Source organism: Eschscholzia californica, unplaced genomic scaffold (genome assembly GCF_041429995.1).
Source record: "Eschscholzia californica isolate CP2 unplaced genomic scaffold, dmEscCali1.0.p SCAF_2, whole genome shotgun sequence".
Taxonomy (NCBI): Eukaryota; Viridiplantae; Streptophyta; class Magnoliopsida; order Ranunculales; family Papaveraceae; genus Eschscholzia; species Eschscholzia californica.
The window spans coordinates 5,782,721-5,802,938 of NW_028238309.1; the positions used below are offsets into that span (position 1 = coordinate 5,782,721).

Sequence of the window (20,218 nt, forward strand, 5' to 3'; positions counted from 1 at the left end):
GTTTTGTTTTATAAATATCGTAATTGATACTAAATAACGTGTATATTACGAAACAGATAGTAAGTTTGAAATCAATCAAAAAAGTTTGAGAAAAGAAAAAAAAATTGGGTTTGGTTTTCAAAAGTAAGTTTTTTCTTATATAAAAAGATTATAAAGGGTATTATGATTAAATAGAAATGATACTGATCTGTTTTTTTCTATAGAGATCGGCCAATTTGGACCAAATATTCATTATAATTATTAGTTTGGCTTAAAATCCTATATTGATATTAGGGTGGACTAAGTGTGTGTCTAGATGTAGATCTTTAGACTAAAAACTCAAAAATTAAAAAGAAAAAATCGGTTGTTTGGTTCGACCAACATAGTGAGAGTCCTTTTCTTCTTCGTAAACATGTGGAAACTGTTTTGGACCTTCGCTATTCGCTCTCTCTTTTTCTTGTTTGGAAAAAAATTATCACAACAAAACACCTAGGTTGTGTTTGATAGCAATTTTAGAGAAAAAAATTGAGAAAGGACTAAGGTTATTTCTCAAATGGCTCCCAACTTTGTGACCAGCTTCCTGCCTGGCCCAAAAATACCCCTGCCGGAGAAGATGATGATGTGGCGTTTTAGGTGACTTGGCAGAGAGAGGAGATGAGGTGGAGGAGTGAGAGTAACAGACAGTTAAAGATAACGGAAAAGGGGTCATATGGGTATTTTTGGTAATCTAGGGGGTCAGGCAGGAAGCTGGTCCCAAAGTTGGGGCCATTTGGGAAATAACCCAAAAAACTACTCGGAGAAATATTTTCACCAAATTTTTTTTTTCTCTTTAAACACTTTCCATATTTTATATTGTTTGGTTCATTGAGGGAAAAATTACATTTTCTATTTTCTTAATTTTCCACTGTTTGGTTTGTTAAGGAACATAACATGTTTTCCGCCAACTTGATTGTAGCATGAAGGTAGTCTTGGGAGTTGTAGTTATCAGGATATAACAATTCAGGAACAGGAGAAATGATTACTTCACCATATGGATAATAGAATGTAGTAATTGATAGTCAACTTCCGTTCTTGTCAGCCATGAGTTCATGACTCGATGAACAACACTCTTATACTGGTATACATTCCATTACATAACACCTCTGCCTGATCGCCCGTATTAACGAAAATTGTTTTATAATTTGGAGGTGGTATATCTATCCATTTTCCATTTTCAAAGAATTTAAGACTAAGAAATTTCATAGTTCAGTTTTTATATTCCACGTTTGAGAATTGAGTCATGTACTAAATTAAAACTCACTGAAGGTCGTCCGCTAGATTAATGGATTCGTCCAGCTTAGTCTTAGGGCGATGACAAATGAAGTAGGTGTTTTCCCAATATTTGAATGTAGCTGGTTCACCTCCATTCTCCAATCCTTTAGTTAACTCTAATTCATAAGACCTTCTTGCCATGACTCGCCACAGTGCAAGTTCACTAAGCTCTTCACATTCTCCATCAACCCCACGTCTATTCTCTTCTTTTTGGCTGGTTAACCTTAATAATGGGGTTTTAGAGAGAGAAAATAAACCTAGCTATTTTTGGAGAAATTTTTTCTCTTCCAAAAGGTGGGTAAGGAGTTTCCCTCTTTTTGAAGAAAATTGAAATTTAGAGAAAAAAAATGACTAGGTGACATATCCTTTTTCGTTAACTAATTTTTACATCAAACACAAGAAAAAGTTAAAATTCAGAAAAAAAAAATTCTTTTTTTCATAGGAAAAAACCTATCAGATACTGCCCTACAGTAACAAATTGAAACAAAAAAAAATTAATTTCTGAGCATCTCTAATGCAACACTTAATTAGAATCTCAATATAATGTGGCAACAATAAATGTTGAGATAATCAAAAGAAAACTCAGTATTTCAAAATTTATTGTTGTATCTCAATTGATCTACATCATCATTTTATATCTTAAAATAAGAGACAAAAGCAAATCTAAAGTAAATGTTTAATTTTTTTTAGTGTTGCATTAGAAAAATATTTTGAATTGAACATCTCAATAATGTCAACTATGAAAGAGAATCTCAATTCATACTTGACATATTGTAAAAGGAATTAAACTCCCATCGTCCTTATTCCCTAAAGCCCTTGCATTTCTAATTTTCTCCCCCATGTTAATCATGTGATCACCTCTTCTCTCTGTCTATCATCAAGCTTCCACGTCAAACTCCCATCATCCGTGGCAGCCACATAACCAGACAACCCTAATTCTAAAAACTCTCAATCTCTCTCTCTCTCTTCGAACCCGACCTCCATTAGTTAAATCCTTGGGATTATATTAGAAATTGAAAAATCTTAGGAGGGTTAAGTCAATCAAAATCAGACAATAAGAAGAATCAGAGAAAATCACAGACGATAAGAAGAGAGAGAGAAACAGAGAGAGAATAGAAGAAACAGGATCATCATCTTCTTCTTCTTTCTTCTTCTTCATCTATTGATCTTTCCATGGATTCCGATCACTGGACATCTAGACTTGCTGCCGCCAAAAGACAATATGCTTTACAACACAATCACACCTCTCAATTAGGATTAGGTTAATATATGCTTCTTTGCCCTCCTACCCTTTCACCCCCAATTATTTTGTTATCTAGATACCCATTAAAGTTTCGATTTTTATTCGTATTTCATTTCAATTTCGATCATTTCTCCAAATTAGCTTCATTTTCTGATTGTATTTTTGTTTGGGTATTTTTAATTTTTGTTTTCAGATCGATTGAATATCGATGATTTTGTGGTTGAAGAGGAATCTCGTCCTGATTTTCCATGCCCTTATTGCTATGAGGACTATGATATTGCATCTCTTTGCTCTCATCTTGAAGAAGAACATCCATTTGAAACCAGAGTCACTGTAAGTCACAATTTAGTTTAACCTAGCTTAATCTTACCTAGAGATAATCATTTTGATGATCTTGTTTATGGGTTATTCATATATTTGATTTTCGTCTATTGGGTATGTTAGAAATTTATGTTTCGGTCGAGAACTTGAGATTAATAGTTAGAGTAATATCGCCTTATAATGCTATTCATGCCTCATCTAAGGCTACATACTACTTCCATATCAATATGAATTTGGTGGGTCTAAGCATAGCTAGGTGAAAAATGGGGAATGTATGACTCAATCAATGAAATGTGACTACCCAAATTGGACAGTGTCTCTTACTTAACGCCTTAATTCGTGTGAATAAGGAAAGAATGATAGTGTGAATGGTCATTCAGAATTGTGGAAGTTGAACTAATTATGCTGTTTGAGTAAATTAGGTTTGTCCTTTTAGGTTTTGGGTTGTTTGATTCGAAACCAATTACAATCAATGGATAAACCGTAAATGTTATTCTCTGTCTTGGTCACGGGAACACACTTTGTCCCTAGCAACCGCGCCCTCACATGTGGAACCTTTTTGTCTAACACGTCTTCTTTTTTGTTGGGTGACATGAAGCACGTGTGGGTGTTGGGCTAATCACGAGTGAGCCTAGCTTTGATCCCATATTAAGTTTGTCGGTCTCCAATTCAAAGTCAATTGATGACGAGGGGAAAGGCCTTAGATTATTTTCTTCGAGAACGTGTGTGATTATTCTTACAAAAGACTCTTACCTGGGTGGGGGAGTCTCTAGGATAAAATAAGGAAAGATTTTCATATAGTTTGGTGTTTTGAAAGAACAGGATACTGCACGTTGGAACATGAGAGTGGGAAACCACAATTTTGTTTTTGTTGAATAACATTATCCTCGTGATCTTTTGAGTAAATGCATCTCGTTAATGTGGATTTCTAACTACCAATCGTTCAAACAAGCAAGTATGTTGCTGCCTCAGTGCCTTGTATGTTGTTGCTTGATTTTGCCCTTGAAACTAAAACTATTCTGTGCTTAGCCGACTTCTAGTATTGATCCATATTTGAATATACAGGATTAATCTATTACTCACGATTGGTTTTAACGCTTAATCTCTCTCTCTCTTTTTTTGGTTTTCAGGTGTGTCCTATTTGTACTGTTAAGGTTACAAAGGACGTGCTGAATCATATAATGATGCAACACGGTCACCTATTAAAGATATCCTTTTCATAGGTCTATTAGACTAAAGATAATATTGCTCAGACGGAACGTTTATGAATTCCATGCTTATATAAGTTATTCTGTTCCTCAATCCTAAGTGGTAGCTTCTTAATTGAAATTCAATTTTCATTGATGTTTCCTTTAACCAAAAGATCACGTGCAGAGACGTCGAAGATTACGTAGAGTTGCTCTTCCTAACAGTCACTCGTTATCTCTCTTGGGACGCGATCTTCGTGAGGCTCATTTACAGGTGTTACTGGGAGAAGGTGGATATAGGTCAAGTAGTGCCGACTCATCTACTGCAGTCACAGACTCATTTCTTTCATCACTTGTCATGAACTTTAATGCATCTGAGGCTGAAGAAATTTCAAAATCTGTGATCCCCATTGTAGAAGATCCCTCTCCTAGGAATTCTGAACCAATATCAACCTGGAAATCAAGGTACTAGTCTTTCAATAAATTTTTTGATTAAAACTTAAAAGTTCTGAACCAATATGCATGAAAGTCTCTCGTAAGTGTTTCAATAAGTCTCCTTTTATCCGTACCTTCGCTATTTTAACTGTTTAGTTCATTTTGCATTTGCAGTATAGACTCGTCGTTAAGTACTGAAGAACGGGAGCAGAAGATGAAACAGGGCACAGCTAAAGCTAGGTTTGTCCAAGATTTGCTCATCTCCACTCTATTTAGCAGCAACTAGTTGAATCTGGAGATCACCCACAAACTTATGGTAAATGATTATATAAAGGGGTGATTTGGGTTCTTTCTGATAATTGCTAGATGCATTTAATGGTCGAGACAACCCAATTTGCTTCTTTTATAGATAATTCTCTTAAGGCAGCAACTTTTAATCGTAAAACATCGCCCTAGATGCAACTTCTGCTGTTTGTTATGAGAGATGTATTTTATCATAAGTTAGATGGTCTGCCGTTATCGGATTGGCTATCTTAAATGTTTCATCCCATAAGGTTCATCTTATACTATGGGGAAAAACTTAATGTTCTTATGTTGTCTGTTATTAATAATAATAAATTGCATTTCAATCAATATTTCTTCAACCCATATTTGTTTTGCATAAGAACTTTTTGAATATTGTTGGAATGGAAGAAGAGTCAGGGGACTGACATGGTAAATCTGAAAATTGAAGATGACAGGGATACTGAAATATGAAATTAAAATCAATCCATCCCATGAATTCATTTCTGTCTTCGACTCCAGAAGGTTGCCCTTTTTACAGGTTAAGAACAAGAATAGTAACTTAGTAGTCAGATTGCTGGTTGAAATTACAAGTTTAAGTATCTCTGTGATAAACAAGATTATTTTTTTTCTATGATCATCAAGGCCATTTGCTTCTTCTACTTCGTCGTTGTCTTCTTTCTCAACTTCCATTTCCTTTTGTTCTTCTCCCTCTTCTTCTTTCTTTTCATTTTGCCTTTCTCCTTCTTCCATTTCGTTTCTTGTTCTATCACAATGATAGCAGAATCTCCTAAATGAAGAAGAAAGAATACCCTAATTATAATTTGGATTTTTTTTTTCGCTCTTACCAATTGCACAAAGCCTCCAAATGGTTAACAGATGACCGTATTCAGCTCCAAAAAGAAGAAAGGGAGTAACCTGAAAAACCCATAGAAATTCATAGTTGCGAGCAGGTTATCACATGGTCCCCCGTATAAATTCCTTGGCATGTCCTCTCACCGGATATGTATGTACGTTTTTCCCTTTTGAAGAGACATCTGCAGAATTACCAAGCTAGATCATCTCCCTTTTATCACGTTATACCATGAATTCTAAAACTATAAACTCTACTCGCGGTTCCTCGGTTGATGGAGGAAATTGTCTCCGCTTTGTGTCACAGGCTCAATCTAATCTGGCACAGGTTAAGCTCAACGACCTCGTATTTGGAATGGTATAGCTAGATATTGTATCTATTGGAAGACCTTATTTGTTCTCTTAACTTTTACAAAATCCTTTATTTTCTAATAAGAAGTTATCCGCCTTTTCCTAGTAGGTTCACAATCCCCCCCCATCGTTATTAATGAAACTAAGGCCACCTGATTCCTTAGGCAAGGTTCTTCACCAACGTCTTTACCCGCCATTTAAATCTTTCCCTCCACCTATCCTACTTCCTTCTACCTCCAAATTCTTCCAAACATCAACTAGATTCAACGAAGACAAAACCAGAGCCATTCTAAGTTTGATTGAGAAGGGCAACTTCATCCCAACATCAAACACTTACTTAAAGCTCTTATCAGAATGCAGCTCCACCAGATCTCTCAATCAAGGTATGCAAGTCCATGCCCACATCACAAAATCTGGGTTCTTGGACGAAAGAACAGTAAGTTACAATTTGACCAATTTTTACTCCAAATGTCAGGTTTTAGGGCATGCCCAGAAAGTGTTCGATGAAACTACAGAACCAGATTTGCTTTCTTGGTCTGCTATTATATCTGGGTATGCCCAGAATGGACTTGGGAAAGAAGCTCTTTCGGCTTTCCAAATAATGCATTCGTCGGGTATGAAATGCAACGAGTTTGCGTTTCCTAGTGTTCTTAAAGCATGTTCGATTACAAAAGATTTAAGACTAGGAAAACAGATCCATGGGATTGTGGTTTCTACTGGTTTTCAATCAAATGTGTTTGTTTTAAACACATTGTTGGTTTTGTATGCTAAGTGTGGTGAGATTTTGGATTCAAAGAGTGTGTTTGATGAAATGCCTGAACGGAGTGTTGTTTCGTGGAATGCTTTGTTTTCAAGTTATGTGCAGAATGACTGTTGCATACAAGCGATTTTACTTTTTCAAGAGATGATTCTAAGTGGGTTGATGCCTAATGAGTTTAGTATTTCTAGTATTTTGAATGCGTGCACGGGTTCGGGTGATTATAATCAAGGGAGAAAAACTCATGGATATCTGATAAGACTTGGTTATGATTCGGATTCGTTCTCGGCCAATGCGCTTGTCGATATGTATGCTAAAGTAGGTGATCTAGAGGCAGCTATGACTGCTTTTGAGGAAATTATGCATCCTGATCTTATTTCTTGGAATGCCATTATTTCTGGTTGTGTTCTTCATGGTTTCCATGATTGGGCATTGGATTTGTTGGTGAAGATGAAGAAATGGGGAATCAATCCAAATATGTTTACACTTTCGAGTATTCTCAAAACTTGCACGGAAATGGGGATGACAGACTTGGGTATGCAGATACACTCTGATTTGATAAAAAAGGATATGGGATCCGACTTCTTTGTTGGTGTTAGCCTCATCGATGTTTACTCAAAGTGCGGTCTTATGGATGATGCAAGAAAGGTCTTTAATACGATGCCAGAGCGTGATTTAGTTGCATGGAATGTTATGATTTCAGGGTATTCTCAGTGTGGGGATGACAATGAAGCCATATTTCTCTTTTTTGAGCTGCAAAAGAAAGGTCTTAATTTCAACCAGACAACTTTATCGACAGTGCTTAAATCTGCTGCTAGTGCACAGGCTATTAAGGTGAGTAAACGAATTCACGGACTAACTGTGAAAACAGGGTTTCAATCTGATAATTATGTTATGAATAGTCTTATTGATTCATATGGAAAATGTGGATTAATAGTTGATGCAACTAGAATTTTTGAGGAATGTCCATCTAGAGATGTCGTCCCTTTCACGTCTATGATCACAGCCTATGCTCAATATGGGCAGGCTGAAGAAGCTCTAAAGCTCTACTCAGAAATGCTGGACATGGGGCTCGAACTTGATGGGTTTGTCTGTAGTAGTCTTCTAAATGCTTGTACGAACCTATCTGCATATGAACAAGGGAAACAGATACATGTCCATATCTTCAAATTGGGGTTCATGTTTGATATATTCGCAGGAAATGCACTTGTAAACATGTATGCTAAGTGTGGAAGCATAGAAGATGCATACCGGGCATTCTCAGAAATATCGAAGAGAGGGATAGTTTCATGGTCGGCGATGATAGGAGGACTTGCCCAACACGGGTATGGAAAAAAGGCCTTAGATATGTTCGATCAGATGCTAAAAGATGGTGTTTCTCCGAATCATATAACCCTAGTTAGTGTTCTCTGTGCATGTAATCATGCAGGTCTTGTGAATGAAGCTAAAAGATATTTCGAAACAATGGAACAACTTTATGGCATTAAACCAACTCAAGAACATTATGCATGTATGATTGATCTCCTCGGGCGTGCAGGGAAGCTAAATGAGGCAATGGAACTCGTAAACGAGATGCCATTTGAAGCCGATGCTTCAGTTTGGGGTGCACTTCTTGGTGCATCGAGAAATCATGGAAATCTTGAAATTGGCAAGCTTGCTGCTGACAACCTCTTAATTCTTGAACCCGATAAATCTGGAACTCATATTCTACTTGCAAATATGTATGCAGCTGCAGGGAAGTGGGAGAATGTTTCCAGTGTGAGAAGATTGATGAAAGATAGTAAGGTGAAGAAAGAACCTGGTATGAGTTGGATTGAGGTTAAAGATCAAGTACACACATTTGTGGTTGGAGATAGAAACCATGAGAGAACTAAAGAGATTTATGCAAAGCTTGATGAGTTGAGTGATTTGTTGAATAAAGCTGGGTATGTACCAATGGTGGAAACTGATCTTCATGACGTCGAACGAAGTGAGAAGGAGAAACTTCTCTCTCATCATAGTGAGAAGCTTGCTGTAGCATTTGGGTTGATTGCTACGCCTAAAGGCGCTCCAATTCGAGTTAAGAAAAACCTTCGAGTTTGTATCGACTGCCATACTGTATTCAAGTTTATCTCTAAGATTGTTTCAAGGGAAATAATTGTTAGAGATGTCAATAGGTTTCATCATTTTGAAAATGGTTCATGTTCTTGTGGTGATTATTGGTAATAAACATGTACGAAATATTTTCTTATTTATTAGATCATTTGTTTTACTTGTGCTTGTTTAATTTTATACCTGCCATTGTCACAACTCACAACACACAAGTTATGTTAATATTACTGTGGTCGTCGAACTCAATTAATTGTGGAGAAGAACTCGGTATTATATTGTTGGTTACTACAACACTTTTTATCCATGTGGACTAATCTATTACTCACGATTGGCGTTAAAGTCAAATCTCTATCTCTTTTTGTGCTTTCAGATGTGTCCTATTTGTACTGTTAAGGTTACAAAGGACGTGCTGAATCATATAATGATGCAACACAGTCACCTATTAAAGATATCTTTTCATAGTTCGATTAGACTATAGATATATTGCTCCGATAGAACGTCTATGAATTTTTGCTTATATAAGTTATTTTGTACCTCAATCCTTAAGTGATAGCTTCTATATTGAAATTCAATTTTCATTGATGTTTCCTTTAACCAAAAGATCAGGTGCAGAGACGTCGAAGATTACTTAGAGTGGTTCTTCCAAGCAGTCACTCGTATCTCTTGGGGCACGATCTTCGTGAGGCTCATCTACGGGTGCTACAGGGAGAAGGTGGATATAGGTCAAGTAGTGCCGACTCATCTACTGCAGTCACTGACTCATTCCTTTCATCACTTGTCATGAACTTAAATGCATCTGAGGCTGAAGAAATTTCGAAATCTGTGATCCCCATTGTTGAAGATCCCTCTCCTAGAATTCTGAACCAATATCCACTTTGAAATCAAGGTACTAGTCTTTCAATAAATTTTTTGATTAAAACCTCTGATATCTTAGTTATGCATGAACGTCTCTCGTAAGAGTTCAATAAGTCTCCTTTTATCCGTACCTTTGCTATCTTAACTGTTTAGTTCATTTTGCATTTGCAGTATAGACTCGTCGTTAAGTTCTGAAGAAAGGGAGGAGAAGATGAAACAGGGCACAGCGAAAGCTAGGTTTGTCCAAGATTTGCTCATCTCCACTCTATTTAGCAGCAACTAGTTGAATCTGGAGATCACCCACAAACTTATGGTGAACGATTATATGAAGGGGTGATTTGGGTTCTTTCTGATAATTGCTAGATGCATTTAATGGCTGAAGACAACAAAATTTGCTTCTTTTATAGATAATTCTCAAAAGGCAACAACTTTTAATCGTAAAACATCGCCCTAGATGCAACTTCTGCTGTTTGTTATGAGAGATGTAGTGAATCACAAGTTAGATGGCCTACCGTGAAATGTATCGGATTGGCTAATCTTAAATGTTTCATGCCATAAGGTTCATCTGATACTATGGTGAAAACTTAATGTTCTTATGTTGTCTGTTATTAATAATAAATAAATTGCATTTGAATCGATATTTCTCTACCCATATTTGTTTTGCATAACAGCATAAGAACTGTTTTAATATTGTTCGAATGGAAGATGAGTTAGGGCTGACATGATAAATCTGAAAATTGAAGATGACAGATAATATTATGGAATTAAATCTATCCCATGAATTCATTTGTCTTTGGTTCCAGAAGGTTGCCCTTTTTACAGGTTGAGAACAACAATGCAACTTAGTTTAGTCAATTTGCTGGTTGAATTACAAGTTTATGCATCTCTGTGATTCAACAAGATCATTTTTTTTCTATGATCATCAAGGCCTTTCCTTGCTCTTCTACTTCGTTGTCATCTTCTTTCTCAACTTCCATTTCCTTTTGTTCTTCTCCCTCTTCTTCTTTCTTTTCATTTTGCCTTTCTCCTTCTTCCTTTTCGTTTTCATGTTCGCCTTCGACTCCCCTTTCTTGTTCTATCTCTACTCCTGACCTTTGCCGACGGTATCGAAATATTACCATACAAACAAATGCTGCAAAAAGAACAAATCAAAATCAGCAACTATATCATGTAGAGTCTCTTGATAGTAATCAAAGAAGAAACTAGCAGTTCCTCCCACCTGAAAAAATTCGGGTCTTTAAGCTTGAAAGGTTCCAAAAGGCTGATGCTGCTGAGACTGCAACAATCTTCTTATGAGAAGAAGCTTTCCATGCTTCCCAAATCCACCCACTCAGAAACTCAACTGGTTAACCAAATACATTCATTCATGTCAGGATTTTAACCAGATAAGAAGTTAACAAGAAGAAAGCTTCATTTATGCACTAATGGAAGTCAACCCAGAAACAGTAAGTTCATACCTTTTCTGTCTATCTGCATAGAATAGCAGGAATAGAGTTTTGGGATGGTGAAGCTGATGAAAAAACCTGCAAATATCTCTTCAATCAATGATGACAGAATATCCTAAATGAAGAACAAAGAATACCCTAATTATAATTCGGATTTTTTTCGCTCTTACCAATTGCACAAAGCCTCCAAATGGTTAAAAGATGACCATATTCAGCTCCAAAAAGAAGAAAAGGAGCAACCTGAAAACCCATAGAAATTCATAGTTGTATTATAACATCAATCTGATAAATCTTATACATGATCAAGATTCATAGGAGAATGAGGAAAAAATGGGAGTTAGAATATATACTTTGAGGGTCATCGATGGCTCGCCCGAGAAGAGCTCTTTTGTCTTTGCAATTACAAGGTTAGCTACTGGAAGTATTTTCTTGGCTAATCTTACTATGTCATCTTCTTTCAATTCGAAATCGAGTTTCCGATCATTGTCATTCCTTGAAAAACAAAATACATACTTCTGCAATTAAGCCTAGAGATAGATACAGAAAGAAACTTAGACATGAGGGAGAGGATAAAGGTTTTACCTTTGGGAGCAAGAATTGGAAAAAAATGACAAGGCCAAAAACAGAAGACCCAGATGAGAAAAAACAGAGAAAACACTGCGAAAATGATTGGAATTGTTAATACTTTAACTAATAACAATTGAATTTGGATTTTGGATTGGAATAGAAGAACCAGTTAGAGTAGTAATTCACCTGTATCTTATGGTTGTTGTAGAACAAGAAGATAGAAAGAATAAACACCCAAATCCAAACCAGAGGCTTGATTTCGATACGTCTTTCCACATTATCAAATCAGATATCAGTTCTCTAATGTTGTTACTATCACTTGCTGTCACAATTTCTTCATTTTCAGCTTCTGGGGTAACAAAATTGACATCAAACAATCCCAAAATCAAAATCAAAATCAAAAGAAAAATGGGTAGAGACAGAAAGAAGATAGAGAGAGGAGTATAAGCTTACTTGTGGGTAAGCTTGAAGAAACAACTAAACTCAATTTCTCTTTACGAGATTGGCGAGTTTGTCGTTTTTTTCTAGGTTTTACAATCTCTTCTCCAATACCCAATTCTCTTTCATCTCGATTTTCTTGCTCTAATCGTCTTCGTGATCTTCGAACTCTGATTACAGGAGAAGAAGATTCAGGTGGAGCCATTGAAGAAGCTTTACTCTTAGATCGTTTTTTAGGGCCAACCCCATCAATGGGTTCTTCCGCCATTTCAATCTTTTCAAAGTTTCTGGTTCTGGTTTTCTTGTTAGGGGTAGGATAGAGAAGAACAATCTCTTGTAAGGGAGATGAATCAGAAGGATGAAAGTTGAGATTGGGTTTTGATGGAGTTCTGTTCTTGGGTGGAGAGGAAGAAGTAGTAGTATTGAGGAGGAGACCAAGAGTGAGGTGTGGATGATCTTCGCCATTGAAATTTTGATTTCCGATTTGGGAAGAAGAAGAAGATGACTTGATACTCAAACGGGGTTCTGCTGGTTTCTGTAATGGGGATGAAGAATCCATGGTTGAGTAATTCTAGAGAGAGAGAGAGAGAGAGAGATGATCTTGTTACTGTTTTATTTGTTTTCTCAAGAAAAGATGGAAACTTTTTAGCCGTTTTGGGTTTTATTGTTTTCCCATTTTGAATTGGAGCTTCTGACATCCCCAACGGTCATAAATTATGATGACATTTCATGATTCCAAATGTAATATCGAGTTTACGGGCTTATGTACCCAGATACCTAAGAAACACACGTTAACTGAAATTGAAAAAAATTATTTGTTAAAAATAGAAAAAATTTAAATTGAGATTTATTCTATTTTTTTCTCCAATTTAAATTAACCTTGTTTTCTCTTGAAAATATATTCACTTGAATGAAAGACGCAACAAGAAAAAAAGAGCAAGTGACAGAACTTTTAAGTGATCATGAATGTCGATCATCAGTAGATCAATAGACAAATGCAGATGTCCGACCACATGAACAATGCTTTCCATCATTAGCTAACAAGGAAAGTAGTCACAATCTGGACAACGTAAAAACATGAGATAAACATCGAATTCGTGAGACAATTGCGCTCGAACTACTTCATACACTCTTTCTCTCTCTCTCTTTGAACATAGGGAACATGAATCCTCTGAAGTTCAGCCTGCAACCATATCCTCCCATAGCAGATCCGGTAATGCACGTGTCATCCCCCGACTTTACCTGACAAAAAAAAAACGAAAAAAAGTGATTATCGAACATCGTCTAAGAAAAACAATCAGAATTTTCAATCAATTTACGAGTAACTAAGGGTTGAAAAAGAAATAGCTAGTGAACAAAGTGTAATTTTACCATCTCCAATGGGTTGTTCATCCCATACGATGATAGGTATTATAGGAAGACCACTTCCCATAAACATCATCTCAGCTGCATCTTTTCCTTGCTCGTCGTTCCCACACTTTTCAGAAGACCCTTTTCGACCAACTTTGGAGCTAGCTCGAGAAGCCTCTTTGCCGTGCAACCACTGAGTATCTTATCAAATGATGGCAATAGAAGTTCAGCATCCTTGGTTATGAAAGCCACATGGTCCTTCTGCAATATAACCTTCCTCATCAACCCAAATGGAAGCAAAAGCTCCTTTCTCCTCTGCTTCGATTAACAAGAGAGCATTTGGAAGCAGGGGCGAGACCACATAGGGGCATGTGGCCTCCCTTGAGCAGTACCCACATAAACTCCGTACACAGGTTCAGCGCACTCACACAAACAGCATCTAAACCCCACTCGGTCACTCACCGACGAGAGACCCACTTATTGCTTCTTTATAACCAAGTCTCTATTCACTTAGGTAGTTACATACCAGTATACGATGCCCCCAATTTTACAAATTCGAAGGCGCATCCGTTTTTTTACTTCATCAAAGTCCAATGCTTCCAATAAAGTTTTTATTAAGCCCACAACAATCGTGAGTGTAACCATCCACCAACGACATAGACAATTATCAAAAGAGATAAAAAAAAAATAGACTAAGATTGAGAGGGACAGATAGAAGAGAGAGATACGAACAAAAGCCGTTGGTAAAGAGCCCCTTTACTGCATACAACAAAAAAGAGTGAGAGATTCACTCAATCTCATTTTTCATCTCTCTATCGCCGGCAGAAGAAACCCTTATACTCACAACACTCTTTTTATTTTTTTATGTTGTGTGTACAATTAATGCGTGTGGGCTAAAAATTATCTGATTTTTCCATTGAATTGGTTATAGATGAGTGGGCTTGCAATTTTGGTGTGTGCATATATAACTTTTTGTTACGCTTTTAATCCAACCCTCATAGTATTTTTTTTTTTGGATATGAAGTTCTTTTATTTAGTGCGAAACGTGCCGTCACAACAAATAATTCCTGGCCTCGGCACTTTTGGGAAGATAGTTCACATTTTTCATTGTAGCAAGTAGAGGTGATTTCATGGGTTATGGGTACAGTTAGGGATGAACATCGGTTGGATAACCGACTTTTGAGCCTATCCATAGTCCAATCCAAAGGGTTCGGTTAAATAGCCAAACCAAAGGTCAAAAATTTCCCAAGAACAAACTTTCGAATTTTTAACTTTAAAACTAGCTACAATCATACTTAGAACGTGCTAAAAAATAGGTTATCTCACAAATTAAGTCTACATGTACGTGATTAACTCGACATAGTTTATCAACATTCGAGGAAGGGAAAAAAAATGATAAACAATTGAATCATATATTCTCACATATATAATATACAGAAAGTAATAATAAATGGTTTGGTTTGGTTTCTTCGATTATCCGTCAAACAAATCCATAGACCGAACCAAACCACTCGGTTTTTATATTTTAGTATCCAACATCCGGATAACCATTGGATCGGTGTCAAAACCGCCCAAATTTGTTTGGATCGGATTGGTTTGGTCGGTTCGGATACTAAACAGTTGAAGTAATCACTTTAAGCCCTTTTTTACATTGAGAATAGTTTTGATCGATAACTATTGCGTAGAAAGCGGAAGTTGGACGACAGACTGTTGAGAGTAAAAATCTCCTTTTCCAGCACTCAACCAGTATCTTAGAAAGCCTTTCTTGCATTTTTGACACGGGCGTCAATCGAACAAGAATGCTTCGAAGAGTTATCGAGGGGAAGGGTGATGAAATCTTTGCTTGTGATGCTGATCTCAATAGCCGGTCTAGATGCTGGTCAAGCTCATATAAGTATCTGCAAGAGATAGACATTATAACAGATAAGGCGAAACTAAATTGAGTATCTTGGGCTTAAGCAAAAATCTAGTGTTTCTGAAACGAAAGGAGAAGGATTAAGCAACTAAAACCATAATATATGTTAAATAGAAGTACGAGCTTAACCGTCGAGAATCATAGCAGTGTCAAAGACGGCATGGCCTCGGTGGACCATATGATCGCCGATTGGAATAACCATTATAGTTGGATCAAAAGTAATTTCACCAAAAATACTAGAATTAATACATTACTGGGTAAGGTTGTTTCTTCGCATTTGTGTTCCACTTTTCTTGCAACTTTATGAGTAACTATTACCAATTGAGTTCGATCAGGAAACATATTATTTAAAGAAATTGATATAGAGCTTGGTATAAAATTTCTTTCAAATATCAAAACAGAACTATTCCCACAAAAGAAGAGATTTTCAGGTGTGTCTTGATATCTCATGTGTTGTTCCTGCCCCATGCCCAAATGAGTTGGACCATAATGGGCTTGGCAGGGCCAGCCCTCTGACTCACCAGGACCCAATTATAAACAAAATGGGTTGCTTCCAGTCCGACACGGTCTGCCGGGACCTCTTATCCTAGGGCCCAGTCCATATCTTGGAAACATATTCTTTTAAGTTGTTTTTTTAACTTACACTGTCAACACTGATGAACTTCCTTCGTTTTTTTTTTAACTTACACCGTCAATACTGATGAACCGGGTTTCGGGCGCCCATAAACACTTTCGGACTGGGTTTATCCGTGCAGGTCTTGGGCCGTTTTCCCAGCCCTAGATTGGAGTGAGGGAAATATGGATTTAAAGGGTATGGTAAATTCGGAAAGAAAGATATTCAACAGTGTTTCGTAAGATAAAACGGAGTATTGAAGATGTTATTGACATGGTAAATTTTTTAAGAGTTAATTCCTATATGGCCCCCTACTTTGTGACCAGCTTCCTTTATGGCCCCCTTTTTTTCGTAAATTCAAATATGGCCCCCTATTTTCAAGTAAATGTCAATACTACCCTTCTTAATTCTAAATTTAAAACATTTAAAAACACTTATTTCCACCTCACCCCTCTCTCTCTCTCTACCTCATCTCTCTCTACAACTCACCCCCCTCTCTCTCTCTCCAATTCACCTCTCTCTCTTTCCAACTCACTCCTCTCTCTCTCCAATTTTCCGGCCGGCGACCTCCAAAAAAAAAAAAAAAAAATTTCCTCTCATCTCTCTCTCTCTAAAAACTCCGGCGAAGGGGGTTTCCCTTCGCCGGAGCCGTGAACAGACCGATCTGGTCTGTTCACGAACAGACCTTTGAAGGTCTGTTCATGGCAGACCTTTAAAGGTCTGCCGTGCTCCGGCGAAGGGAAACCCCCTTCGCCGGAGTTTTAGAGAGAGAGAGTTGAGAGATTTTTTTTTTTTAAAAAAAAAAATTAGAGAGAGTGAGGAGAGAGAAATTTTTTTATTTTTTTTTTAGGTTTGAAGGTGGCCGGCCGGAAAATTTTCCGGCCGGCCACCTTGCCGGAGAAGAAAGGGGTGAGTTGGAGAGAGAGAGAGGTGAATTGGAGAGAGAGAGAGAGAGGGGTGAGGTGTAGGGAGAGATGAGGTGGAGAGAGAGAGAGGGGTGAGGTGTAGGGAGAGATGAGGTGGAGAGAGAGAGAGGGGTGAGGTGGAAATATTTTTTTTTTTAATGTTTTAAATTTATTATTAAGAAGGGTAGTAATGACATTTACCTGAAAATAGGGGGCCATATTTGAATTTACGAAAAAAATGGGGCCATAAAGGAAGCTGGTCACAAAGTAGGGGGCCATATAGGAATTAACTCATTTTTTAATAACGAAAATGGAAGTTAGGCAACGGATATCTACCACTACATCTACATTAAAAGTGGTTTCAACTCCAAGCAATTATGTTAAAATAAATTTTGATGTTTCCTTTAAAATTTACTTTTTGAACATAACTCAGAGAACATAATTCATTTGCTCACAGAGAGATCTACCCAAACACACTGAATATCACATAAAAAAAAGAAAATAATTACAATGTGCTCTTCTTTTGTTAATCGTAAATTTTGTTATATGAACAGAAAGTTCAATCGAAAAACAGGTATACCAGTTAGATACTTAGATGGATTAGAAAAAACAAAAAGGTAATGTAAGCCAATCTAGTGACTACCCTCTCAACAGAACTATAATCTTTTGAACTAGTTATATTTCACAGTTTGGTTTATTAAAAGAAATTGGGTTAGAGAGAGTTATAGCGTAGCTAGGGCAGTGGAGGAGGATAGATAGGTAGGGAGAGGTAGAGGAGCTTCCCAGATGGAGATAGAGAGAGAGAGTGGTGTGGACAGACAAATGGAAGGGGAAGTCTGGCAGCTAGAGAAAGACAGATAGACAGTGACGGCTGAAAAAATCACCCGATCCCCGCAAATATCTATCTCGATAATCCAACCCCCACTTTCATTAGTACTATTTAATTACTACCTATTTTTTATTATTATTATTGATTTAAAAGTCCTAACTTCATTAGCTCCTCTTAAATATGCAAGAAGATGATGACAGGGCTATTTGATGATAAACTACTATAATTAATAAACGCCAAAGGGGAAAGGACAACAATTCATGGAGAGAGGGAGCTCTTCATTTTTATGCTTTTTATTTGAGAGACAGAGAGAGAGAGAGAAAGATGGAGGGAAATGCATGATTCAATTTGAAAAGGGACCAAGGGATTTTATTAATGAAAATTTTTACACTCACCCATCAAAATATGATCAGTATTTGATATGGGATCAGGAATTGATTACTGATTTATTGATGAGAAAATAGAAATAGATGGTTTGTGTTTGTGATGGGACAGATGTGATGAATGAGATTACAACACATCAATTATCAATAGTGTGAGAACAGTCTCCATCACTAAAATATTCTTGTAAAGAAAACAGAGTAATATGGGGTAATATGTATAACATCTCTCCAATGTGAAAAGACAAAATTTTAACAAAACATACTCAATGTCAACGGGCCTTCGGTGTAGTAGTTGGATACCTCTCTCAAGTCAATGAGATCGTGAGATCGATCGAGTTTCAGTGGAAATAGTTTGTCATCAAGATTTATCGCATGTAATCTAGACTATAAGTAATGTAATAATTTGTTGGATTTTAGGCCTCTTCGTTGTTGGGCTTTAGGTCTCTTTCATTCACGGTTTAAAATTAAGCGGTTATCGTGTATCAATGCCTTGTAACGACTAACGTAGGTCGTAGTCGAATCCTCTCACGTGTTCAGTCACGTGGAGAGAGTAATCCTTATTTCTCTCGCATGTAGTTCAAGTGGAAATCTCAAGAAACTAGATCATATTCACTTGATACCCATTGATTATGAGTTCTTTTTGCTGCCTCTATATATATATATATATATATATATTGAGCAAAAACATATTTTTGCTGCAAATATTGAATTTGGGATGGATAAGCCAAATCCACTCTTTATTCACCCTTGCATGTAATTATATTTGTACATTTTGATTTCTTTTCGACAAGGTCAAACACAATCGAAAAATAAAACTCGTAGAATAACTTAATATGGAAAGTGATGCTGTAATAATTAAAAAAATAGTCAGTAGGTCATTTATACGCATAACCAACCAATTGATTGTGAACTGGATGAATAAAAACTTGATAAATAGTTGTGTGAAAGAACCAAATATAAACATCTAATCTGATTTTTCACAAATTCTAATCTCGCATGCATTATTTGTTTTCTATGCGATTTTTTAAGTTGAGGTAGAAAATTAAAATTGCCATTTTACACCTGTTTGAGCTAATGTTGGAAAGTTTTGAAGTCGAATGGCTCTATGGCCGGCCATCTAGGGATGTATGTGAACGTAGATCTCTCATATTATATAAAAAAACACCAAGGTAATCCGATCATGACATGATGTTGGAAAAAGGAGAAATTTGGCTACATTTTGGCCCTGCGTTAGGGTTTTGCAGAAGCTATTAAATTTCAGTCATTAAGAGCATCTCCGATGCAAAATTCAACAAAAACTCAAATTGGCCTATATGTCAAAGGTTCAATTAAGTTTTTCTTTCGTAGATGTCAATATTTAAATCCTCAATTCAATTGACATCTCCAATGCAACACTCTAAAAACTTAAAAGTAATTTAAGTGTCATTCGTAGATGGTTAGATTTACTTTTCATATCGAGTGACCAATTGAGATCCTCAAAAGAAATTTCAAATATTAAAATTTTTTAGATATCTCAACATTAAATGATGTCATGTCATTTTGAGATCCAAATTAAATGTTGCATTATCTTAGTGACACTTTTAGTTTTTCAATTTGAGTGTTGCATTAGAGATGTTCTAAGAAAAAAAAAAATAGTACTTCACCACACTACCTACTCGTGTTGACTTGAAACAAGAAACTATAGGGCGGACAAGACATGTTTCTAATTGAATATAATATAACTTGGGTCACTTATTTCCACTCTAATGACATTAGAGTTTGGTGTTTTTGTATTACTTAAAATAATTTCAAATGCCCAAAGCGCGGCAATTAAACATATACGTCATTGCTGATAATACTGTACTCCAACATGCAACTACTACTTGCAAGAAGAAACAAAACAAACACAGGAGAGCTATACAACCGATAATTGATCAAAATTTGGACTACTAACTTTTTTGTCCTCAAAATTCGTTTGACCTGCGGTGATTTCACCAGGCTACAGACAACCATTTAGTTCAAAATAGTGAATATATATTATCTGAAATCCTACACCAGTAGATCGATCGTAGTCGACTTCTAAAAAAGATCTTACACTTTAACCACAACAAGGGTTCCTCGTGAACCCTT

The 20,218-nt window shown here is 36.6% G+C and overlaps 2 protein-coding genes and 2 pseudogenes across 5 annotated transcripts; 2 read left to right on the forward strand and 2 right to left on the reverse strand.

Annotated features, from left to right (window-relative positions):
• The first annotated feature begins 2,003 nt into the window (after positions 1-2,003).
• On the forward strand, positions 2,004-10,043 carry LOC147555617 (protein DEHYDRATION-INDUCED 19-like). Of its 2 annotated transcripts, none has more exons than XM_086663262.1 (5): positions 2,004-2,551; positions 2,727-2,866; positions 3,985-4,062; positions 4,223-4,506; positions 4,651-5,109. In XM_086663262.1, exons 1-5 carry the CDS (start codon positions 2,464-2,466, stop codon positions 4,760-4,762), a joined length of 702 nt encoding a protein of 233 aa, XP_086519388.1. In that variant the 5' UTR covers positions 2,004-2,463; the 3' UTR covers positions 4,763-5,109. The 2 variants fall into 2 exon arrangements, with proteins under 2 accessions (XP_086519388.1, XP_086519389.1); XM_086663263.1 differs by lacking the exon at positions 4,651-5,109 and adding an exon at positions 9,836-10,043 and having other exon boundaries at positions 2,200-2,551.
• On the forward strand, positions 5,614-8,969 carry LOC147555618 (pentatricopeptide repeat-containing protein At4g13650 pseudogene; annotated as a pseudogene). 2 transcript variants are annotated; one of them, XR_015234925.1, is made up of 2 exons: positions 5,780-6,344; positions 6,437-8,969. The product of XR_015234925.1 is annotated as a pentatricopeptide repeat-containing protein At4g13650 pseudogene, transcript variant X2 (transcript). The 2 variants fall into 2 exon arrangements; XR_015234924.1 differs by having other exon boundaries at positions 5,614-8,969.
• A 365-nt stretch (positions 10,044-10,408) lies between the features above and the next one.
• On the reverse strand, positions 10,409-12,877 carry LOC147555619 (reticulon-like protein B17). The gene is made up of 8 exons (XM_086663261.1): positions 12,130-12,877; positions 11,863-12,025; positions 11,692-11,766; positions 11,460-11,601; positions 11,280-11,349; positions 11,122-11,187; positions 10,884-11,006; positions 10,409-10,796 (listed from the first exon to the last, which is right to left on the reverse strand). The coding sequence occupies exons 1-8, from the start codon at positions 12,671-12,673 to the stop codon at positions 10,567-10,569; spliced, it is 1,413 nt and encodes a 470-aa protein (XP_086519387.1). The 5' UTR covers positions 12,674-12,877; the 3' UTR covers positions 10,409-10,566.
• Positions 12,878-13,384: 507 nt separating this feature from the next.
• On the reverse strand, positions 13,385-19,935 carry LOC147555620 (D-amino-acid transaminase, chloroplastic-like; annotated as a pseudogene).
• Positions 19,936-20,218: the final 283 nt, after the last annotated feature.

Coding starts and splice junctions, on each gene's coding strand:
- LOC147555617 (XM_086663262.1), top strand. CDS start 2,464: ATGGATTCCGATCACTGGACATCTAGACTTGCTGCCGCCAAAAGACAA. Junction 2,552..2,726: donor CACCTCTCAATTAGGATTAG/GTTAATATATGC, acceptor TTTTGTTTTCAG/ATCGATTGAATATCGATGAT. Junction 4,063..4,222: donor AACACGGTCACCTATTAAAG/ATATCCTTTTCA, acceptor CCAAAAGATCAC/GTGCAGAGACGTCGAAGATT.
- LOC147555619 (XM_086663261.1), bottom strand. CDS start 12,673: ATGGATTCTTCATCCCCATTACAGAAACCAGCAGAACCCCGTTTGAGT. Junction 11,602..11,691: donor TCCAATTCTTGCTCCCAAAG/GTAAAACCTTTA, acceptor TTGTTTTTCAAG/GAATGACAATGATCGGAAAC. Junction 10,797..10,883: donor AAAGACCCGAATTTTTTCAG/GTGGGAGGAACT, acceptor TTCTTTTTGCAG/CATTTGTTTGTATGGTAATA.